Below are 18,499 nucleotides of genomic sequence, written 5' to 3'. Positions count from 1 at the left end.
AAAAAAAAAAATACACACACACACACATACACACACAAACATACCTTTATATAAAAGCAAACATCCTAGTATATGTTGCTCACTTTGGATTTTATTAATGCTAGTAGAAACCATAGTTTTCTAGCAATTACACCTTTGGAAGTATACCTAGCCTACAGCATGAAATTCAGTTTCCAGGATGGGCTTATTTCTTCTTCAGTAGAATCTATCATATCAAAGATCAGGGCACGATGCAAAACACAGTTGTACAGCAAACACTAAGGATGGGGGCAAGAGAGGGAACCACTCTCTGTGGCTGCCAAGCAAATATTAATTAATCCAAGTAGTTCACATACATATAACAAAATGAAAATAAAACCGATACACCCCAAAAAAACACACAAAACCACACACCTAAAAACTTCAGAAAATCGAAACTATCAACCAAACAAAATAACACACCTTTAAATGTGAAGCCTCAAAGCACCTTGTTCTATTGTGCAAGTTTTCATTGAAGTACTTCTAAAATAGATCCCCGTGCAGCAAATAAAACAGATTTCAGGATAAACACCTACCAAACTGTTTTCTCAGGCCTTCTTCCTTTTTTTTTTTCATTTCCTATAACAACAGGAATTTAGATTAAGTTGTTTATCTGGAAATCCCATTCCCAATGGGATCAGATCATGGACCTGGGCCCTGGGAATAAGGACTTACAAAGGCATTCAGAAGCATTCATTTATTATTTCTTAGTAAAACAAAAAGTCTTAGAACTCTGTAAGCTTTTTTTTTTTTCCCCAAGCCTAGTAAACTAGCTTAAATCTAAAGTCAGCCTCTGCATGGTCAGTTAGCTTTAAAGGATCTGGTATTTTTTTGGTGAGAAGCGTACCACCAAGTTATGTGGCTCTCTGGTGTATGTCATCTTCTCTCTGTCAGTAAATACTAGTAGTCACCCATGACACTTATGTTCTTCCTCCCTTCCCATGACTATTATGGAAATAAACAAGAAAAGTCTCACATTTCATTTACCAGGTGTCAAATGCCATGGTATAACGTAAGGTGACTTCTATAAACTTGTCTGAACAAATTTGCTTGGGCTACAACAGAATCTTAGGGATGTCATGCTTATACAGCACTGATGACTCCGCTGTACTGTCTGGCCACTGATTTACCTTATGCAACCCCTCAAAGTCGTACTCCTAGTACATTGGTCTCTGCTTCAGAGACAGCCTAGGCAGCAGGCAGCACTGCTCAAAAGCCACAGACTTGCTCACGGACTTTTCAGGGCCCAGACAAGAAAGGAATTTCCCACCTTTCCTTCCAAAATAACAGGTAAGTGCTACATTTGAGCTTTTATGTTAAAGCTAATTTCTAGAACCTACCAAAATAGTAATCAAAGGAAGGAACAGTCTGGCACCTGCCTGAGAACACCCTTCAGATTCACCTGCCTATCACAGAACTTTCAGCCCTAGTATACCATTTTGTTACTTAATAAGGATCCACCATAACCAATGTCAGAATTAAATAAGAACTCTGGGAGTGCAGACTTGCTCATTTCTTCCTTTTGGGAGGCAAGGGAAAGAGAGGATGAAAAAGGACAGAACTGCAACCAATTGGAATCCTACATAAAAACTGCCAACTGTATACCTTCCTGTTAAACACGACCTGGGCTGAAAATGGTTAATTCATTGTAACTGGAGGAGCTGTGTAAAGATCCAAGTAGGTCACCATCTGGAAACTTAAAGCTCCTCTTCCCAGCAGAAAGCTTTTTCATCTGTGACATCCAGCTGTAGTTGCCTTGGACTGCTACACTTACTTGACTTTACACGCCTCCTACATTTGTAATTCAACCATCCGAACCACTGAAAAGGAAGGTATCCAAAATTTGTTTCTTAATGGTATTGTGTGGAAAAGCCAGGGGCAAGGTACAGAGGGAGCAGATAAAAGATGTTTCAAACTACATTCTTTAGATGCAGGATTTTCATTGTGGTTTCACTTAAACTAAGCAGATGAACATGAAAGTTAATTGACTCCAAGCTGCAGAATGCTTTATTAGATGCCTGTTGGAACTCCACCTCTCGCAAAAGTAAGCCAATACTAATAGGGAAAATGTACAGCTAACAACTGGAAGTCACACACTTCAGAAAGTCAGAGATTCAAGGACCAACCAGATAAATTCACAAAGAAAAATACATATAGGGATTCCAAGTACAAAGATACTAATTCTGGATCTGAAAGGCTGGGGATTCAGAGCATACTCCCTAAGATTTATCACTACCTGCCTTGTTTCTCATACTTCTTACCAGCTGGCCACTGTTCTAAGAATATTTACCTTAAACAAACCTATTGTCTGGTCCAGTATGATCACTGGTATGGTCTCTGTTGCACTTCTAAAAAGGTTGAGGACTACCTTAACAGTGATGCCTTATTTTATTCTACATCAGGAATTCTATATCTTATTTATTCTATATCAGGAAATGCTTCAATCCAAACATAATGTTAGATGTCAGAGAGGAAAGACTAGAACAGCTCACAGTACTTCACCCATAAAAGCTTCAAAACAACTTTCTGCCCAACCCTCTGCAAGTTTTCATCTTGCGTCCTATCCAAATCTAAGAACATTCCCTTTTATTTTAAATGCAAAATACCAATATTAAAAGGAAGACACTGATTTAACAGTTTATCTGAATTTAAATGAATGTTTTAATTCTATATATTCTCATTAAAGTAACAATTTCTTGAAAATTTCAGAGCTACCTTTAATAACACAAAATTACTTCCAATACTACCTTTGAAACCTAAGAGTATTTACTCCTTTTGCTTTCGGTTACTTTACTCATGATTTTAGTTTGTTGAGAACATTTCACGAACAGCAAATACATAACTCTTTCTGAACACTGAGAATTCATTTTGAAATTTTGTAACAGCTTACAGATCATGCAGTCCAAACTGCTGGCATTATCTCAGCTTAAGCCTGAAAGAAGAATTCTCATTAGACACATTTATCCCAAAGCTCAAGGAAGAAAGAAAAGAGCACACCTTTACCACCCTTAAGTAAAGTACAGCAGAAAAACCATTCCAAACTCCTGCTGGGTCCTACCAGACCAGTATTAATGGTTTAGTTTCCATAACTTCTGTAGTAACTCTAGCTCTGCAGATTTCAACATACCTTTCACAACTCAGGCTTTCTTAACTCAGCCTGGGGTCAATCAAAGGTATCAAACCTTGAAAACAATAGGGAAATGACAACTTGTCCACAGACTTCAAAGCTAATTAAGATTAATATTTTCAAGGGACATTGCTCAGTCTACAGTGGGGGTTTTTTTCCAGATTGGGTCTGTCCTTAAAAATTACTAATTATGCCAAATATTAATTGCAGTGGTGGTGTTTGACATGGACAACACTCATAAAAACAAAATCTACATGACTTTAACTTAAGGCAGTTAAACTAGATAGGTTTTTCAGTAGCAAAATGGTCTGTTTAGTTCCCCTGGTCACATCCTCACCTGAGTGGAGCTACCTTCCTCCCATGTCACTCTTCACCAGCCTCTCAGTTGGTTTATGAAGCCATACCTTACACTGGCCCAACTGTTCTAAGTTGGTTTAGCTGGCAAGGATACCATCTTGAAATGGCCTCTGGGAAAAAAACCATCAAACCTCCAAACTACTTTTGATCTGTATGGGACCCCATCTGGAAATTAAAGATTATTCAAAAATGCCTTTTTATCACATCTTTCACACTGTACAAAACACAGCCAAACATATCTTAAAATAAACAAACATCTGTTCTAGGTATTTAAAAGTTGTCAATCCACACAAAAGTAACAGAAATCCAGACTACAGGATCTTCAAACTTTTAAATTTGAAACCATTAAAATTTTGACTTTTTTAATAAGAGGTGTAGGTGCATTGATATATTGTTTCTTCACATACTAAAGAGAAATAAAAGCAAGATTCTTTCCCTTGGGGAACTCCCTTGCTTTGAATCTAGTCAAAAGGGAAGGCTCAGCACATCTCCAAAACTGTGGAGCAACTTTTGGCACTGGAGGCTAATGTTTCATTTGAAGGTACATGACAATTTAGCTGATTAAGGATTCAGTGCAATAGCTCAAAGTTCTTCATCTCCCTTGGTGGTACAATGAATCTAAAGCAGGGATTGTTAACTTTGACTCTTTTTTTTTTCCGAGCCATCAATAAGAATCAGTTGCACAATTCTTCAAAGCCTTCCTTAAAGGCAAAAAGAAAGGTGGCTCTTACTGTTTACTTTTAATAGTATTGAAACCATTGGTATTAGCACAGACTACAACTACCTACTCATATCGCTTTTCCACAAAGTGCTGAAACAATCCAACAGTAGAAAATAAGTGCAATGTGCATCAAGTTCTACACTTGGACTGTTTTTATTTTTTCTTTATCAATCACCAAAGCATAAACAAAACTAGACCGAGATGTTCAGTTCCCATTCAGCTATAAATTGATTTTCAAGCTTGATTTATATACATGGCTTCTTTTATGCTTTTTTTACAGAAATTATCAAGTAAGCTAGTGTGTCAGATAAAATAAGACACCATTAGCAGTAATGGAACATATTTCATGCAGAAGTCATTATCTTTAGCCCAAGATGCTGTTGAAGTTCAGATGCCATGAACCAAATGTGGAGATTTCTTATGTGGCTAATGGTAGACCACATAAGTAGTGGTATTTTAGAGCTGAGCATTAGCAGCTCCATTGGACAAAGATTTATCATGAAGTTGCTGCTGTTATGTACATGCCTGGCAAAAGCAGGACTCAGTGCTCAATGAAGTACTACGAATCGCTAGTTATAAAAAACGGCACTGGTGACCAGCTCACTGCCCAGACTGGTGGCAAGGCACATAGCCTGCAGAAACCACTGTTAAGTGGTTTTTCAGCACATGTAAAGCTATTTCATCCAAGCACACCACTACTCTACAACTAGAGAGAATACAGTCACAATTGCTTGCTGAGGACAAACTCCATGTCCTTCATTGGCTGAGTTCTCCCAGTGCTACAAGTATTAGAGTACCATATAGCTCCTGCTACTGAGGGAAGTTATCATCTAAAGGATGGTCAGGCAGGATGCTCTAAAACACAAACGAGTAGGAACACCGCCTGATAGGCTCCACTGTTCTCTGCCAGAGTTTCTGGTTAGACTACTGTAACACCCTTTTTGCCAGCTCTTAGCTACTTAGGCAACTGAAGTAATTGCTCTAGCTCTTATGAAAGACTTTTCAGTGTTTTGTTTCGGGTACCTCTTTGAGCTTTCCCACACATCCTCCCTTTTTTGTTCTTTTTTTTTTTTTTTTGTAAAAAACTACATTGTTTGAAAAACAATTATGCAGCTGCCAACAAGTGATTCCCACTGAAGTCAACAGGATCTGCTCTTACGCAGAGGGTTGTAACAAGTGCCCAATCATTTACAGTGCTGAAAGCCTTTGTGCTCTATACCCTAAGTGGATGAAGGGCAATGCGGGGGGTTCATGTAAAATTAATACCACATCAGGAAGTGGATGAGGGAGAGAGAAGGCACTTAATAATTGATCCACAGTTTGTTTCTCGGAATTCTGAGACATCTTTATGGACATTTGTTTTGGTTTGTCTTTGTGGGGGTTTTTTCCAAGGTAGAAAGTTTTTAAACTAAAGTTCTACCAACAAAACAAAGTGAAACAATAACAAGAGAGCTCCCAGAATGGCGCTTTGATAACAATAACTGCAGAAAAATATCTTCGCAGAAGGCAACATGGAGATACAATAAAAAACAAGGCAGTGTTTTTCAGACAAAATATGACTATCCTCTCACTTTTAAAAGACTACATTCTTAAATTTAAACACCTTCTGCTTTATGAACAAGTGGTGTATTCCATTCCTGCTCTTTTTGTGAAAAGTTACAGGTTTCTCTTCTCACCATCATTAATACAGAAGTCCAATCACATCCCACAATGCAAAGTCCATCCTTCCAACATACAAAGTCCTTTGAATTCCTCAAGCTAGGTGTCTAATACTGCTCACTTGAACAATTTTGACAACACAGCTACACCAGAAGTGTTCTACCTTGCTCTATAAATATCATCTGCAGTCATTTTAAGGATATATTACAGTGGCAGATTGGAGCAAGATAGCCTTTTAAAGTAAATAAAAATCTGACCTTGGTACACGAAGGAGATTTAAACAAACAGCAATACCCACTGGAGTTCTTATCATCTCCAAAGATACAAAAAAGGAATCCCACCAACTCTCAACATGAAATATGTAGAACTTTACACTATTTTTCTAACTCATAAAGCAGGAACAACCACCAGCTTCTTTAAATTTCAGTCCTGTACTCCAGCCTCAAGTATTGCTGAGATCCTGTGCTTCAAAAGCAACAAGCCTTCCATGTGGTGCAAAAAAGGAGACACGGCACATCGCTCAAATCTCTGCTGACCATGCCAGTCTCTACAATAGCCCCATCCATTCCACCTCACCTGATCCTACACAGCTCAGTCCTGCAGCAATTGTTTATGAATTGCTATGAAATGTGAAATTCTTCACATCAGAGCCAGAGCAGTGTGTACAATTTTGATATTCACCAGACAAACAGTCTGACACAACTAAAGAAGGATTATCTCCCACAGGTGTAATTTGGAAGGTCTTGCACCAATACTGAGGCTTGCTGCTTCAAAAGGAGATGCTTGCACATTACACTGAAAGGAGGCACATGTTTATGGAACAAAGTTGTTTGTCAAATAGGAACAAGCACCTTAAAAATGGTACCAAAAAAATTCAGTGTTGGGTTTTTTACTTCTCCTTTCCACTTCCCTGTGGACATGTGGCTGAATTCCAGTAACAAAGCCAGCAAACTGCACCTCTTGGATCACGGCAGTGACCATGCAGAGGCTCTTGTGGGCTAACAGCACAGACCCAGCTGAGCTTTCAACTCCAGGTGACAAGAGCAAGAACAGACAAAAATACATGTAAGACATAAAAAGGGCTTTCTTGGAGAATGGAACAGAGAGAACAGTCTCTGCAAGTTGGAGTACAGCACAAACTGAAAGGAGGGCAAAAACAACAAGAATCAGGTAACAAGAGGCACAGTTATTTATCCAGGCAGTAGTAAGCTGCTATTGACAAGAAAGCCACAAGTAACAGTGGAGTATATCATCACTGTCATTTATTAAGTATGACATTTAAAATAATATATTAAATACTGGATGATAGAGAGTTCACTGGAAATCACACACACACACAGAAATTTCTGGGATGGGAAAAGTTGAAGACACAAGCTACTGTTGCCCACTGTTGCTATCCTTTTGCCTTTGTCAGAGGTCAGCCCCTCTGCAGAACAGCTGATAGGGTCATGAAACTATGGGGCAGAGAAGAGTACTCAGAACAACAAAAATGGTCAGATGGGAGCCACAACTCATTCACCTGTTACAGTGGCACAAACTCTTCAGTGTCAGTCTCATCAGGACTGACAGTGGTTTACTTTAATATGCAAAGTTATTAACTGCATCCATTCAGGAGCTACTTTCTCTCCCACAGGCATGAGAGTGGTTTGGGAAAAATGAAGGAAAGCAGAGGTCAACAAGGATGTAAACCTTAACAGGCTTATGTTCTTGAGTCAAACACAAACTTACTTGCATGGAAAAGTTTCTGAAGAATAAAACATTGATTCAAATATCACCACAAACCACTAGACTTACCCAGGAAGTGGTTTTGCCTATCTTCAAAACAAAGAAAACAAAACACAAAAAAAAAAAGTAACGTTTTCAAACCACACCCAGACCACACAGCTGAAGTGGGAACACAACTGGTGACCATGCCAGAGCTCCCAGCAGGAGCAGAACAGTACAATACAGTCAGAGGAAGCAAAAAGTCCTTTGCCCGTAACAGCAATTAGATGGGTTTCCAGTCCCTTCAAGTGCTCCTTTTAGATACATAACAATAGATAAATACATAAGTTAATAATAAACTTCTGCTCTAGCAAGTAAAAAAAAAATTTTTTAGTATTGCATTATTTTATGTACATGTAATATATATATATATGCATGCATAGTGTTATATATATATAAATGTATCTCCAACATTAAATGCATACTAATATTTTGGTTGTAACAAAGCCACCAGAAAGGATACTACTTGGGAAGGGATAATCATGACAAATTCTCTTCAGAGAGATCATTTGCCACCCCATCTAGCAGGCCACTCCAATGAAGGATTTGCATTATTACATGGAGTAGCATGGTGTTTAGAATGACATTTATGGGAAGGAGAAGAAACTAGATAGGTAAATGATGGAGCTGTCCACTTAACCTTAAGTTCAAATTAAGTTCACATTACAATAAACTCGGTAGACAAACACTGCTCTTTGTTTCTCAAACGTCACTGAGCACTAAGGAGAAAACAGATAACCACCACAAGTCTTACAAAAACAGAGATCAAAGCGCACCAGAGGGGCATTCCCAAGTAGTCAATGTCTACATAACAGTCCTCACTGGAGTGAGCTATCTATTAACACAGCAGCATGTCTTACACCTCTGTGTACTCCTGAGTCCAAAACCACTTTACCTAGAGTTGAGATAGGCCATGCTTGTACAATCACTTAAAGTTGATCTGTGCAGGGAAAGGAGAAGACGGTCCTACCATTTTCCCATACTTCATTCTTGCAGCTAAACAGCAAGTCAATAGAAATTGTTCCAGATGAGAGAGTTCTCAATCAGATCTGGTAACTGACTGCTATCAGTCCACTGAAGCTGTATTAACACATGTGGTTCTGCAGCCTTGTGCCAGCCTCAGCCACTTGCAGCCCCCTGCTTTCATTTTTACACTAGAATTTGCAAGACAGCACACCAAAATCAGCCATGAAACTACTGCCAATCAAGGTGGGGAAGTGGCCCTGCTACAGAAATAGGTCTTCCTAGGTATTCAGAGAGGAAAAAAAATTGAATTAGGTAACATCTCACATGACCACTTAATGCTCACAGAAAGAAAAAGAAACAAGAGAATGTTCATGATATCAAGCAATATTGATTAGAAACTGGACCTTAGTAATTTTTTAAGTACAATTATACATATTTCATATTTATATATACACATTTTTATAGTCTTCACAAGCCAAATGGATGAATTTTCACCTAGGAATGAATTGGATAACTCCTTGGAAAAGAGAGATTCTAACTTTACAAGTTTTACCTCTTCTTTTTAAATTATTTTAATTATATATTTCATTATTGTTGGACTGACTGAATTCACACATATTCCTTTTGACATATACCCACATAAACTGGCAGTCAGGAAGACAAATTTTATGAAATGCTATCTTATACCCACAGGGAACCTTTCTAGTTTTATATTTAGGTGGCAAAAATTAAAATTAAAAAATCTGAAACCCTTGCTCTGTGCATAGTAGAACACCTCTGTATACTCCCAGCTGAGAATAGCCCCGGATACTTGCCAACCCTCCTCTTCACTACCTAGTAGGACTCAATGTTTTAAACTGTCACCATTTCCAAGTTCTGTTCTCCAGCCTGAAACACTCTAACCTCATGGCATCGCAAAGACAAACTTGAGAGTGATCTTCCACAAGGTGACACAGTTAACTGAAGCAATGCATGAAGCAGCAAAACCTTTGCCATATATTATCTGTAAATGTTTTTCCTCAGTGTCTCTGCTTTTATATATAAAGCATTTACAGCACGTAGAGGTAACTCCCATCAAACAGCTGGTTGGAACACAGAATGCAGCAGAAGAGATGCAGTTCAGTGTGAGGGAAGCATAGAGAACTTAGCCTCACAAGGGTAAATATATGCCTATGTGAAGCTTACATGGGTACATAAAGCAAAGGTGTCCAACAGGCAGAACCTGTGATGCAGGCTCTGACAAAATAACAGATACCAGATGGATCTGCTTGGGGTGACACCCCACACAAAGTGCTACCGCATCTTTGCTTAGGGCATCAGAGCTCAGTTGAGAGAGTCTGCTCTCTTGACACAGAGAAAATCCTGACATAAAACAATGTTCCACATCATGGAAGTTTTGCCCCTAAATCAAAGTAAATTAAGCTGGGCTCTCATCAAATGTAAGCTACTAACACTAGGAAACACCCAGTAGGCTGAGTTATGTCAAGCATCCTTGCAGTATCATTTCTATCAGACTCATTACCCTCTAACAGTAGCTTACTGAAGCTAGGACCGGAGACATACACAGGTTTTAACTCATTAACACTATGTTCAAGAAAACAAAACAGAAGCCTCTATGAACCCAAAGTATTGCATGTATTTAAAGACATCTAGTCTCCATTTAATGCTTTCTTTGAATTTAATACCACAAAGAAGGACCAAACACTTTTAGAAATAATGTTACTTGCTTACTGAGGAGAAAAAGAACCTCTTTAAGCAAAAGTTCCTACAATTCTTTGATTTATTTTTTTCTATAAGAAGTTATGTTGTTAGGAAAACCAGGTGACAAAAGGTACAGAACAGATTTACAAAGTGTCTTCATAATATGTATTTGCTTTGCTGCAAAAAGAAAAAAGCTCTTCCATCACCATACATCAGGAATTTTGCCTGAAATGATTTTCAATATTATTTGATGTAATGGAGTCTTCACTAAGAGCAGAGGGATTTTCAAGGCCTGGAAGAGGCATATTGATTTTTCCCAGTTCTGTGGGAAATTGACAGTTCATTCATAAGATCCTCTGTGTGTGCTGAAATACTTTTTCTAAATGTGTCCAGAGGAAAGTGACTGGGAAGTTGAAACATTAGCAGAAGAATCTGATGTGGAGACTGATGTGTATTAAAATAAGCACCTGCACTGCCATTTGGCTCATTTATTTTATAAAGCTAAAGGAGTAGGATCTGACTGTTTTTAGCATCTCCGCAAGTTAGGCCATCTGGAGGTTATATGAGATCACACTGAGTCAGTTTGATACCAAATCAAGCACCCCTGACTGCAAGCCTCAGTGTGTTAGTGACATTTCTAAATGCCAGCAAAAGAAGGCGGCTGAACTGCTCTAGATCTCTGTGTACATTACAGAAGTAGCTACACCAAGCACTGTGACAACAGTGACATCCACCCACAACAACCCTTAACACCTGTACAAAATACTGCTGAAATCAGTGAAAATCTATATCCACAGTGATCCATGAGATAGGATATTTTGTGGCAGGAACAGCAGAACAATCACAAAAAATGAGATGTTTTCCAAACTCACACAACAGTACAATGATAAAGAAACAGATTATTCTTTACTGATTTGAGGCCTAATGTTTTCCTAGATTTTGCACTGTAAATCTGTCATTAAATGCAATTCAGTACATTCATTAAAAAATGGATAAGCTTTTTTTGTTTTAATTCTTTACTGCATTGCAACAATACTTGCTAACTTTTATCAGAAACAAAGACAGAAACTGGTACAAGAGTACAAAGTCACTATGAAATGCTAGCTAATGGAAAAGTCAGATATTAAGAAGAGTTTAAAATATTACTGTAGTGGAAGGCATTTTTAGGACTAATGCTAACAGTGACTTCTGGGTCATCCCTAACAGAGCTGGGTTACTTCATGAGCTGTTCAGCTCCTCGCTCCTGTCCATATCAATAAAACAAAGACAGTCTTGTTGACAGACTACTAGCCATGCATTTGAGAAACGGGCTGCATATTTTGGGCAAAGCCAAGTCTGAAGGCTGGTTCCCTCCTACAGCACTATGGTTTAAGATTAGAATCCTCTAACTGGCAGAATTAGGTCAAGCGATTTCTTTGGGTTAAAAGATATTCTCTCTCACCTCCAGTTTTAATTGAAAGCAAAACATTATACTCTAAATGTTCACAGCAAATCTTCACAGGTTACTGCTTTTGGTTAATGGAGTACAAACTGTTGAAGTACCTAGCCTGAACACTTAACAACACATCAGCTTCTTGCTCCAAATTTATTACTTGTAGTAGTCCAGGTGCCAAAACCAGTTTCTAATTTGTTTTCAACATAGACTTCATAAAGTCTATTTGTAGGAATGGGAATCAAAAGAAAAGAAAGCAATGTAAACCCAAGTTTCTCATCCTCTACTAATCATTAACTTGCATCTTACAGAGTTTAAGGAATAAAGAATAAATTAAAGTTCACTAAGAAGTACATCAGGATTGTTGTAATCTATAGAACTAGGTTTTAGAGAGCATTCTTAAATGGCAGATTACATACATACTTACAAACTCCTGTCCACTGGAGAGGATAGAGAAGTTCCTTACATTTTTCTTCTTTCTACTCTCCACACAAAAACAACAACAAAAAAACCACCCAAACTCCTCCTTCTCCCTTGCCCCCAAAAAAACTTTCTCCCCCACATTTTCCATCTGAAAATTATCCTACATCTATTGCACCTGGTACGTAATTTTTTTGTTTGTTTACAAGAATATGTTTTCTGGGTTCCCATCTGGGAAAAAAGCCTTTCTTCCCCAGTATAGCTGATGCTTGCCTTCCCTACTTGCCTATTATATCATACACTGCAGTTGAATATGTACATATTCATACACGTAATTCATACACCGAAAAGTTTACAATTACAAGACTGCCTTACAGAATTAAGGTAGCACGTCTACCTTGATATTCAGTGTTACAGAACATGGATTTCTTGCCTTTATTAAGGAAGTATTATCAACATGCAACAAAGGGGATGAGATTAGGACCAAAGATAACCTCTTTTTACACATACACATATCAGTAAGATGTTTCACTTGCAGAAGTATTCTGTTGGGGCTGCCTGTACTCTGCATGCCATTCACATTTTTCTCTGACTGGAACATTAAAGATTCAAAATTGACTCTTCATACTTTGAGATAGATGTGCAACCAGAAAAAACTTACTCTGACAATTCAATCAAGGTGAGAGACTGGTAAATATATTTACCAAATTCATCTTTAACAGAGAAGAAAAGTATGTAAGCTGCTTGTGATAGTTTCTATAATATTCTCTTGAAGTACATTGACATCAAACAGGAGAAGTCACAAAAGCAATCACAATGAGTTTTCTCTAGCTCTTGTGCCCTTACATTTCTTCAGTCTTTCAGAAACTAGAGACATCAAAGAGCTTAAAACAGTAACATATTTACAAACACCTAGTTTGGGAAAACAAATATTTATGAGAAAAGAAACAGCTTCATCCATGTTCCTTACCTATTTCTTTTTGTATGACCAATGACACAGCCTATCACCAAGCTATAAGGGAACATAGGGCAAGGAAAAATTTTATTCCATGAACAACCTCTACAAATCTGAAGCAAGTCCCTTGGAGCCAGCAGCTACTAAATGTTTATATGCATTTGAAATACTGGGGCTACACCTGCTGAAAGAGACACTGAGGAGTTCAAGAATCACAAGCTCACAACAATGCATCTATTTGCTCAGTATATACACCACTGCCTTTCACTGTTACAAAACAGCAGGAAGGACACTTGCCCAAAACAAGCATTGTTTTGCTTCTGGCCACAAGACCACTTGTGGAATGTTTAGCTATCTGTGCTATTAAGAAATGCAAAATAAAAAATAAGAATCATTTGATCATAAAAGGGGGAAGGGAGGAAAATGAACAGAATGTTTCCACTTCCTCTGCAAGGACATCTTCTCAATGCAAATTTTTAAAGATCAAATGCTACAGAATGCATTAGAAAATAGCACGGAACAAACATTGATCTGTTTTGGCAAGGGAAAATTACATAATCCAAACTTCCTTGTGGATATCTGAAAACCAGCTGACATCAAAAATTATCTTTTCCCCCTCTGAAAACAAACTATCAACAATGTACGAAATTTAAAAAGCAATCTATTGGCTGTCCTTTAAAGGTCACTGCACTTTTCCAACACTTTTCCCATAACACACTTACATAACCTTATTTTCTTTCTGCTATCTCTCTGTAATTCAGAAGACTAGACTCCCATATGGTTGCCATCAAAACCATCAGATGCCAAGCAAATTAAAACACAAGTTATGACTTGTAATATGCTGATGCATCATAACTGCAATATATCTCACAACTTACAGTGAATCACCAGATAAAGCAAAAGTTTCTGAGTTGTCAGTGCTTTTTATATCTTTCCAATTAGACAAGGGTCAGTGGAATGAAGTGTGGATTGAAATTCAGAGTTAAGCAATAGTATATATATGCAGTTTCCAACAAATATAATAAAGCACAGAGAACAATTTAAAACAGCTCTTGGAACTAAAAGTCAGCCTAAAACTGTCTTGCAAAAGTAGAGGGGGAAAGAGGGGAAAATGGTTCTTGCCCTTTGGGAAGCTGGGTGGCCTACTTTGACCTTTTGCACTCTACCTTTGACAACATTCTACATGGAAGCCTAAGGGGAAAAGGAGGGAGGAGCATCATTTGTTTGCTTTCTTTAACTACAGAAAAATGCTTTCTCTTACCTTATATTACAGTGTATAGTTTACCTAGACAAAACCAGAAAGGTTCATAAAAAAGCACTGTCTATTCCACCAGCTGCCAGCCTAGAAAGGTAGCAAACCATGTGGTGCTTTGCACAGGCATTATGCTAATCAAGTTAAAGCACAGGTGTATGCCCCATGAACAACCTGCAGAAGGACAGCAGCTGAGCAATGCGAAGGGAGCCATAATATTGAGTTCTAACTTCTGATTTAGATGTATTTGTGCCTATTAGTTCTCCGTTCCTAAATCTTACCTTAACCACTGCAAAATGAGCTTCCCTTTTCCACGACAGCATAGTAGTCTCGTAAAATAAAAGTTTTTCTGAACAAACACTTTCAGCGTATTTACCAACATTAATACTGAATTTCCAAAAGAAATTAAGCTTGCAAATAAACCTAAAACATTAATTATGCATAGACTCAGCAGATAATATTGTCTTCTACAACAGTATGAAGCACACATTTAGGCAAGAACATGTTACCTGGTGTGGTGCAAGTCTGAGAACTATCTTCAAAAAGCATACTGTCACCTTTAGTCACAACTACATACAGAGCATTAGAGTGCAACTTTCCCATAGTCGTTGCTCTAATAATTCAGTTGTGGTTTTTAAATAAAGGAATATCTAACCAGCACAGAACCAAAAAGACAAAAAGGTCTGGTAATTTATTTTGCCCATATTAAAGCCTCGGATTTTTTGTAATAATTTCAGTTTAAGTAGCACGTACAGTCACTCTCCCAATCACTTCAGCAGACCTGTAACATTCCTCTATTCAAGGCATTGACAATTTTCTTGTCAAAATCATTACTCTTCCAACTCATTCTCTTTTAGTCCATTGGTTTATGATGCAGAATAAAGAGTATTTCCCACTTGTTTACATTAAAATTTTTAAAGGTTGTGTTGAAACCACTACATAACAATGCTCAGGTAAAAGGTCTATCAAAGGTGTGCTACATATCTCCACATTTGCAAGATCCTAGAGAGTGTCATGGCATTAATATGATGACCTCCTTATCATTTCGACCTATATAAAATTACTACATTAGTGGCTATTTTTGATAATTACTTTCTGTAAACAGCCAACTGAATTTGCAATTTTCATTTACAGCTTTTCTGGCCCAGTTTCATCATAGACTATTGAAGGATTTGCTATTAATTCAGTAAAAACAATATTAAAATGTATTCTACGAGAGCAACTGTCTCTATTTTCACTCCAAATCATGAAAGACGTGGTAATAAATGCAGGCTTTCTCATAAAGAGATTACAATATTCTAAAGAAATGACTAAACTTTTATAAAGTGCTTGGTCTCTGTGAATTTCAAGAAGTTTTGCCAGGAACACAAATGAGATGATTACCATTTTACGAAAGAGGAAATCTGCAAGCAAGGGCCACACATCAAGCAAGTGGCTGAGTGGGTGACATACAATTATATTTTTCAGGTTTTCAGATTAGCATTCCAATAGTATAAAGCCTCTGGCCTAGTGGAATATCCTTTGGCCCATTCAGTTACAAGAGAGGCACACCTGCAGAAGTTGTGCTGCACCAGCCTCAAGAACACAGGATTAGAAAACGAGTAGCTACAGAAAACCTAAAACATACCACTTTCCCACTTGCACCCTGCACACATTAACCTTCAGAAAACAAAATGAAGGCAATTAAAGGGTGTATAGCCTCTGATATACTGACAGTGCCTGAAACAGCAAGTTAATATAGTTATGTAGATTTCACCATAATCTCCCTCTCTTAGTCCAAGGACACTGCACTCAAATGTTCCTCACAGCACTTGTTTCCTGCTGAAAAATATTCATGCTCACAGCAACATATGCCTAGGAAAATCCAAATAAAGAAACAGACAAGTGAAAAGAACCATGGCAAACTCAACCACTAAAAACTGAACGGAAGAGTACAATCAAAACAGCTCTGTCGGGTCAGAATACTACAAAGCTTGCTACCACTCATCTCCAGGGGTCAGCCTGGGGCCAAGTAAACACCGACATAAAGCCAGAGTCAGGTTCACTCTTTCAGCGTACCTTCTTGATTAAGGAAAGGTATTTCAGTATAAAAGTGTAATTAATCAAAACTCCCATCCTTTCAAACATCCTCTTCAGGTATCTTTATTTTCCAGGAAAACAGACTTGAGGTTAGCTATGGATACCTGCTGTCCACGTAACCACTCTCTGTTCTCACCAAGGGGACGATCAGAAGCTCAGTACTGCTTAGAAGGTTTTTTTCTCTTCTATTCTTCCCCACTTTCACCCATAAAACTTCAAAATGGTGTGGGGCTTTTTCCTCAATTCTCCTTTCTAGTCCAAACAAGCCACTATACTGGATTTATATTCAACTTGCTTTCAAAGCCCCTCAAAAACACATTCACCCTACCTGGGTTTGTGCATGTTTCTCATTGTTATGTGGAACATCTCATGACGAGGGAGATTGTACATGTAAGAGCCTTCACTCGACTTGAACATTCTATGCAGTAAGAAGACCTCATCATTTACATGTGTGTGAGAATGCTCACATCCTTCCCCACTGTGGTTCCGAAATTTGGCATGTACATCCAAAACCAGCTGCTTCTCTTTCAAATCCAACACATGGAGAAGATGCTAGAAGTACTAGTATATGAAGGTTACATTTCACTATACAGTTCTGCCCACTCTACAGCCAGAATAGTGCAACAAGATACTGTGCAGGCAGATCACAGCCAGAATCCCAACAAATGCCCAAGCAAGCCTCCCGTGGGCTTGAACTTTAGGGATGGGTGGAAATACTGTTTCCCTCCTCCTCCATTCTATGCTTGCTACTACTAGTATGTGTTAACAGCTAATCATAACAAACCCTTGCCATACTCAGCTTCACCATTGTGCAATCATTAAACAACACTGTTCAGAGAACCTGAGCTGTGATTTTTTTTTTTTGTTATTATTTACATCTAACAGGGATGTCAGCGTGAAAACACGCAGATCAATTCGTTCTCCAGGCCCGGGTGTCTGGCTGCTCCCTCCCTCCCCCACCACAAAGCAGAGGAGGGGAAAGGAAGGAGGGAACAGGAAAAAAGGAGGGGGAAAAAAAAGGCACGAAATCCTCTTCGCACCTACAACAAAAGCAATTAGGAGGGCCGGAAAGGAAGAGGAGCCGGCATCCCCGGGAGATGGAGGAATGCAGCACCACAACTTGCCCGGGGAAGGGCTGTCCGGGGCCGGGGGGGTGTCGGAGGCGGCGGCACTCCCGGCCTCGCACCCGCACCCCATCCAAAATCCCCCCGCGGCCTCGCGCCCGGCTGTCACACGTCGCTGTCGCTCCCGGCCGTGCCCAGACCGGGGGCGCCGGCGGCCGGGATGGAGAGGGAGGAGGATGAGGAGGAGGTGGCAGAGGAGGACACGAAGCGCCGCGCAACCGGCTCCGCTTACCCAGAAAATGACATTGAAGCCGAAGATGAAATATTTGATGCAACAACTGACTTCAGGCCCCTTGTAGTGCTTCCCGGACATCCTCTGCGCTCATGAAGACGCTTTGCTCGCGGCCAGGGTGAGAAACAAATGGGGGCGCGGGGGGGCGGGAGGGGGATAAAAAAAAAAGGAGGGGGAAGACTAGGAGGAGGGGGCTGGGAAGACTGGAAGGAGGGTGGGGGTAAGACTACGAGGAGGGGTGCGGGTGCGGCGCGGCGGGCAGGGCTCAGCGCCGGCTCCGCGCCGCGGGGAGATGCGGCAGCAGCGGCGCGGCGGCGGGTCGGCTCCGACTTGCCGGGCGCCGGGGATGGCCGGCGAGCAGCTCCCACCTCCTCCTCCTCCTCCTCTTCTCCCGCATGGAGGACGCCCTCGGCTGCTCGCGGCGGGAGGGAGGAGAGAAGGAGCGGGAGAGGCGCCGGCGGGGCAGGATCTGCCCGGGCAGAGGCCGGAGCCGCGCGCTGCCCCGAGCGCGCCCCCGCAGCGCCAACGGCCGCCGCGCGCGCCCGGCCCCGCCCCCGCCCCGTGATTGGCGCCGCTCCCCGCCAATCAGACCGTGCGGCCGCCGCCCGCCCGGTGTGGGCGGGGAGGGGGTGGAGCTGCGGCCCCGCTCCCTCCGCAGCCGCTCCCGGGAGTTCTGTCCCGCTGTCCTGCTG

General features: G+C 40.1%; 1 protein-coding gene across 2 annotated transcripts in view; it reads right to left on the bottom strand.

Moving 5' to 3' along the window:
* TSPAN5 (tetraspanin 5) overlaps positions 1–17,916 on the bottom strand; it is an 85,312-nt gene extending 67,396 nt beyond the window's left edge. Inside the window, exon 1 of one of the 2 annotated variants that reach the window (XM_027706575.1) lies at positions 17,808–17,916. In XM_027706575.1, the coding sequence (XP_027562376.1) occupies positions 17,808–17,888 (81 nt within the window). In that variant the 5' untranslated portion in view covers positions 17,889–17,916. The remainder of the gene's footprint in view (positions 1–17,807) is intronic. The other variant, XM_027706576.1, reaches the window with a different exon arrangement.
* Between the last annotated feature and the right edge of the window lie 583 nt (positions 17,917–18,499).

Source organism: Neopelma chrysocephalum, unplaced genomic scaffold (assembly GCF_003984885.1).
Source record: "Neopelma chrysocephalum unplaced genomic scaffold, ASM398488v2 Primary Assembly neopelma1_382, whole genome shotgun sequence".
Classification (NCBI taxonomy): Eukaryota; Metazoa; Chordata; class Aves; order Passeriformes; family Pipridae; genus Neopelma; species Neopelma chrysocephalum.
The sequence above is the reverse complement of the archived record's forward strand: the minus strand, read 5'-3'. Positions and strand labels throughout refer to the sequence as shown.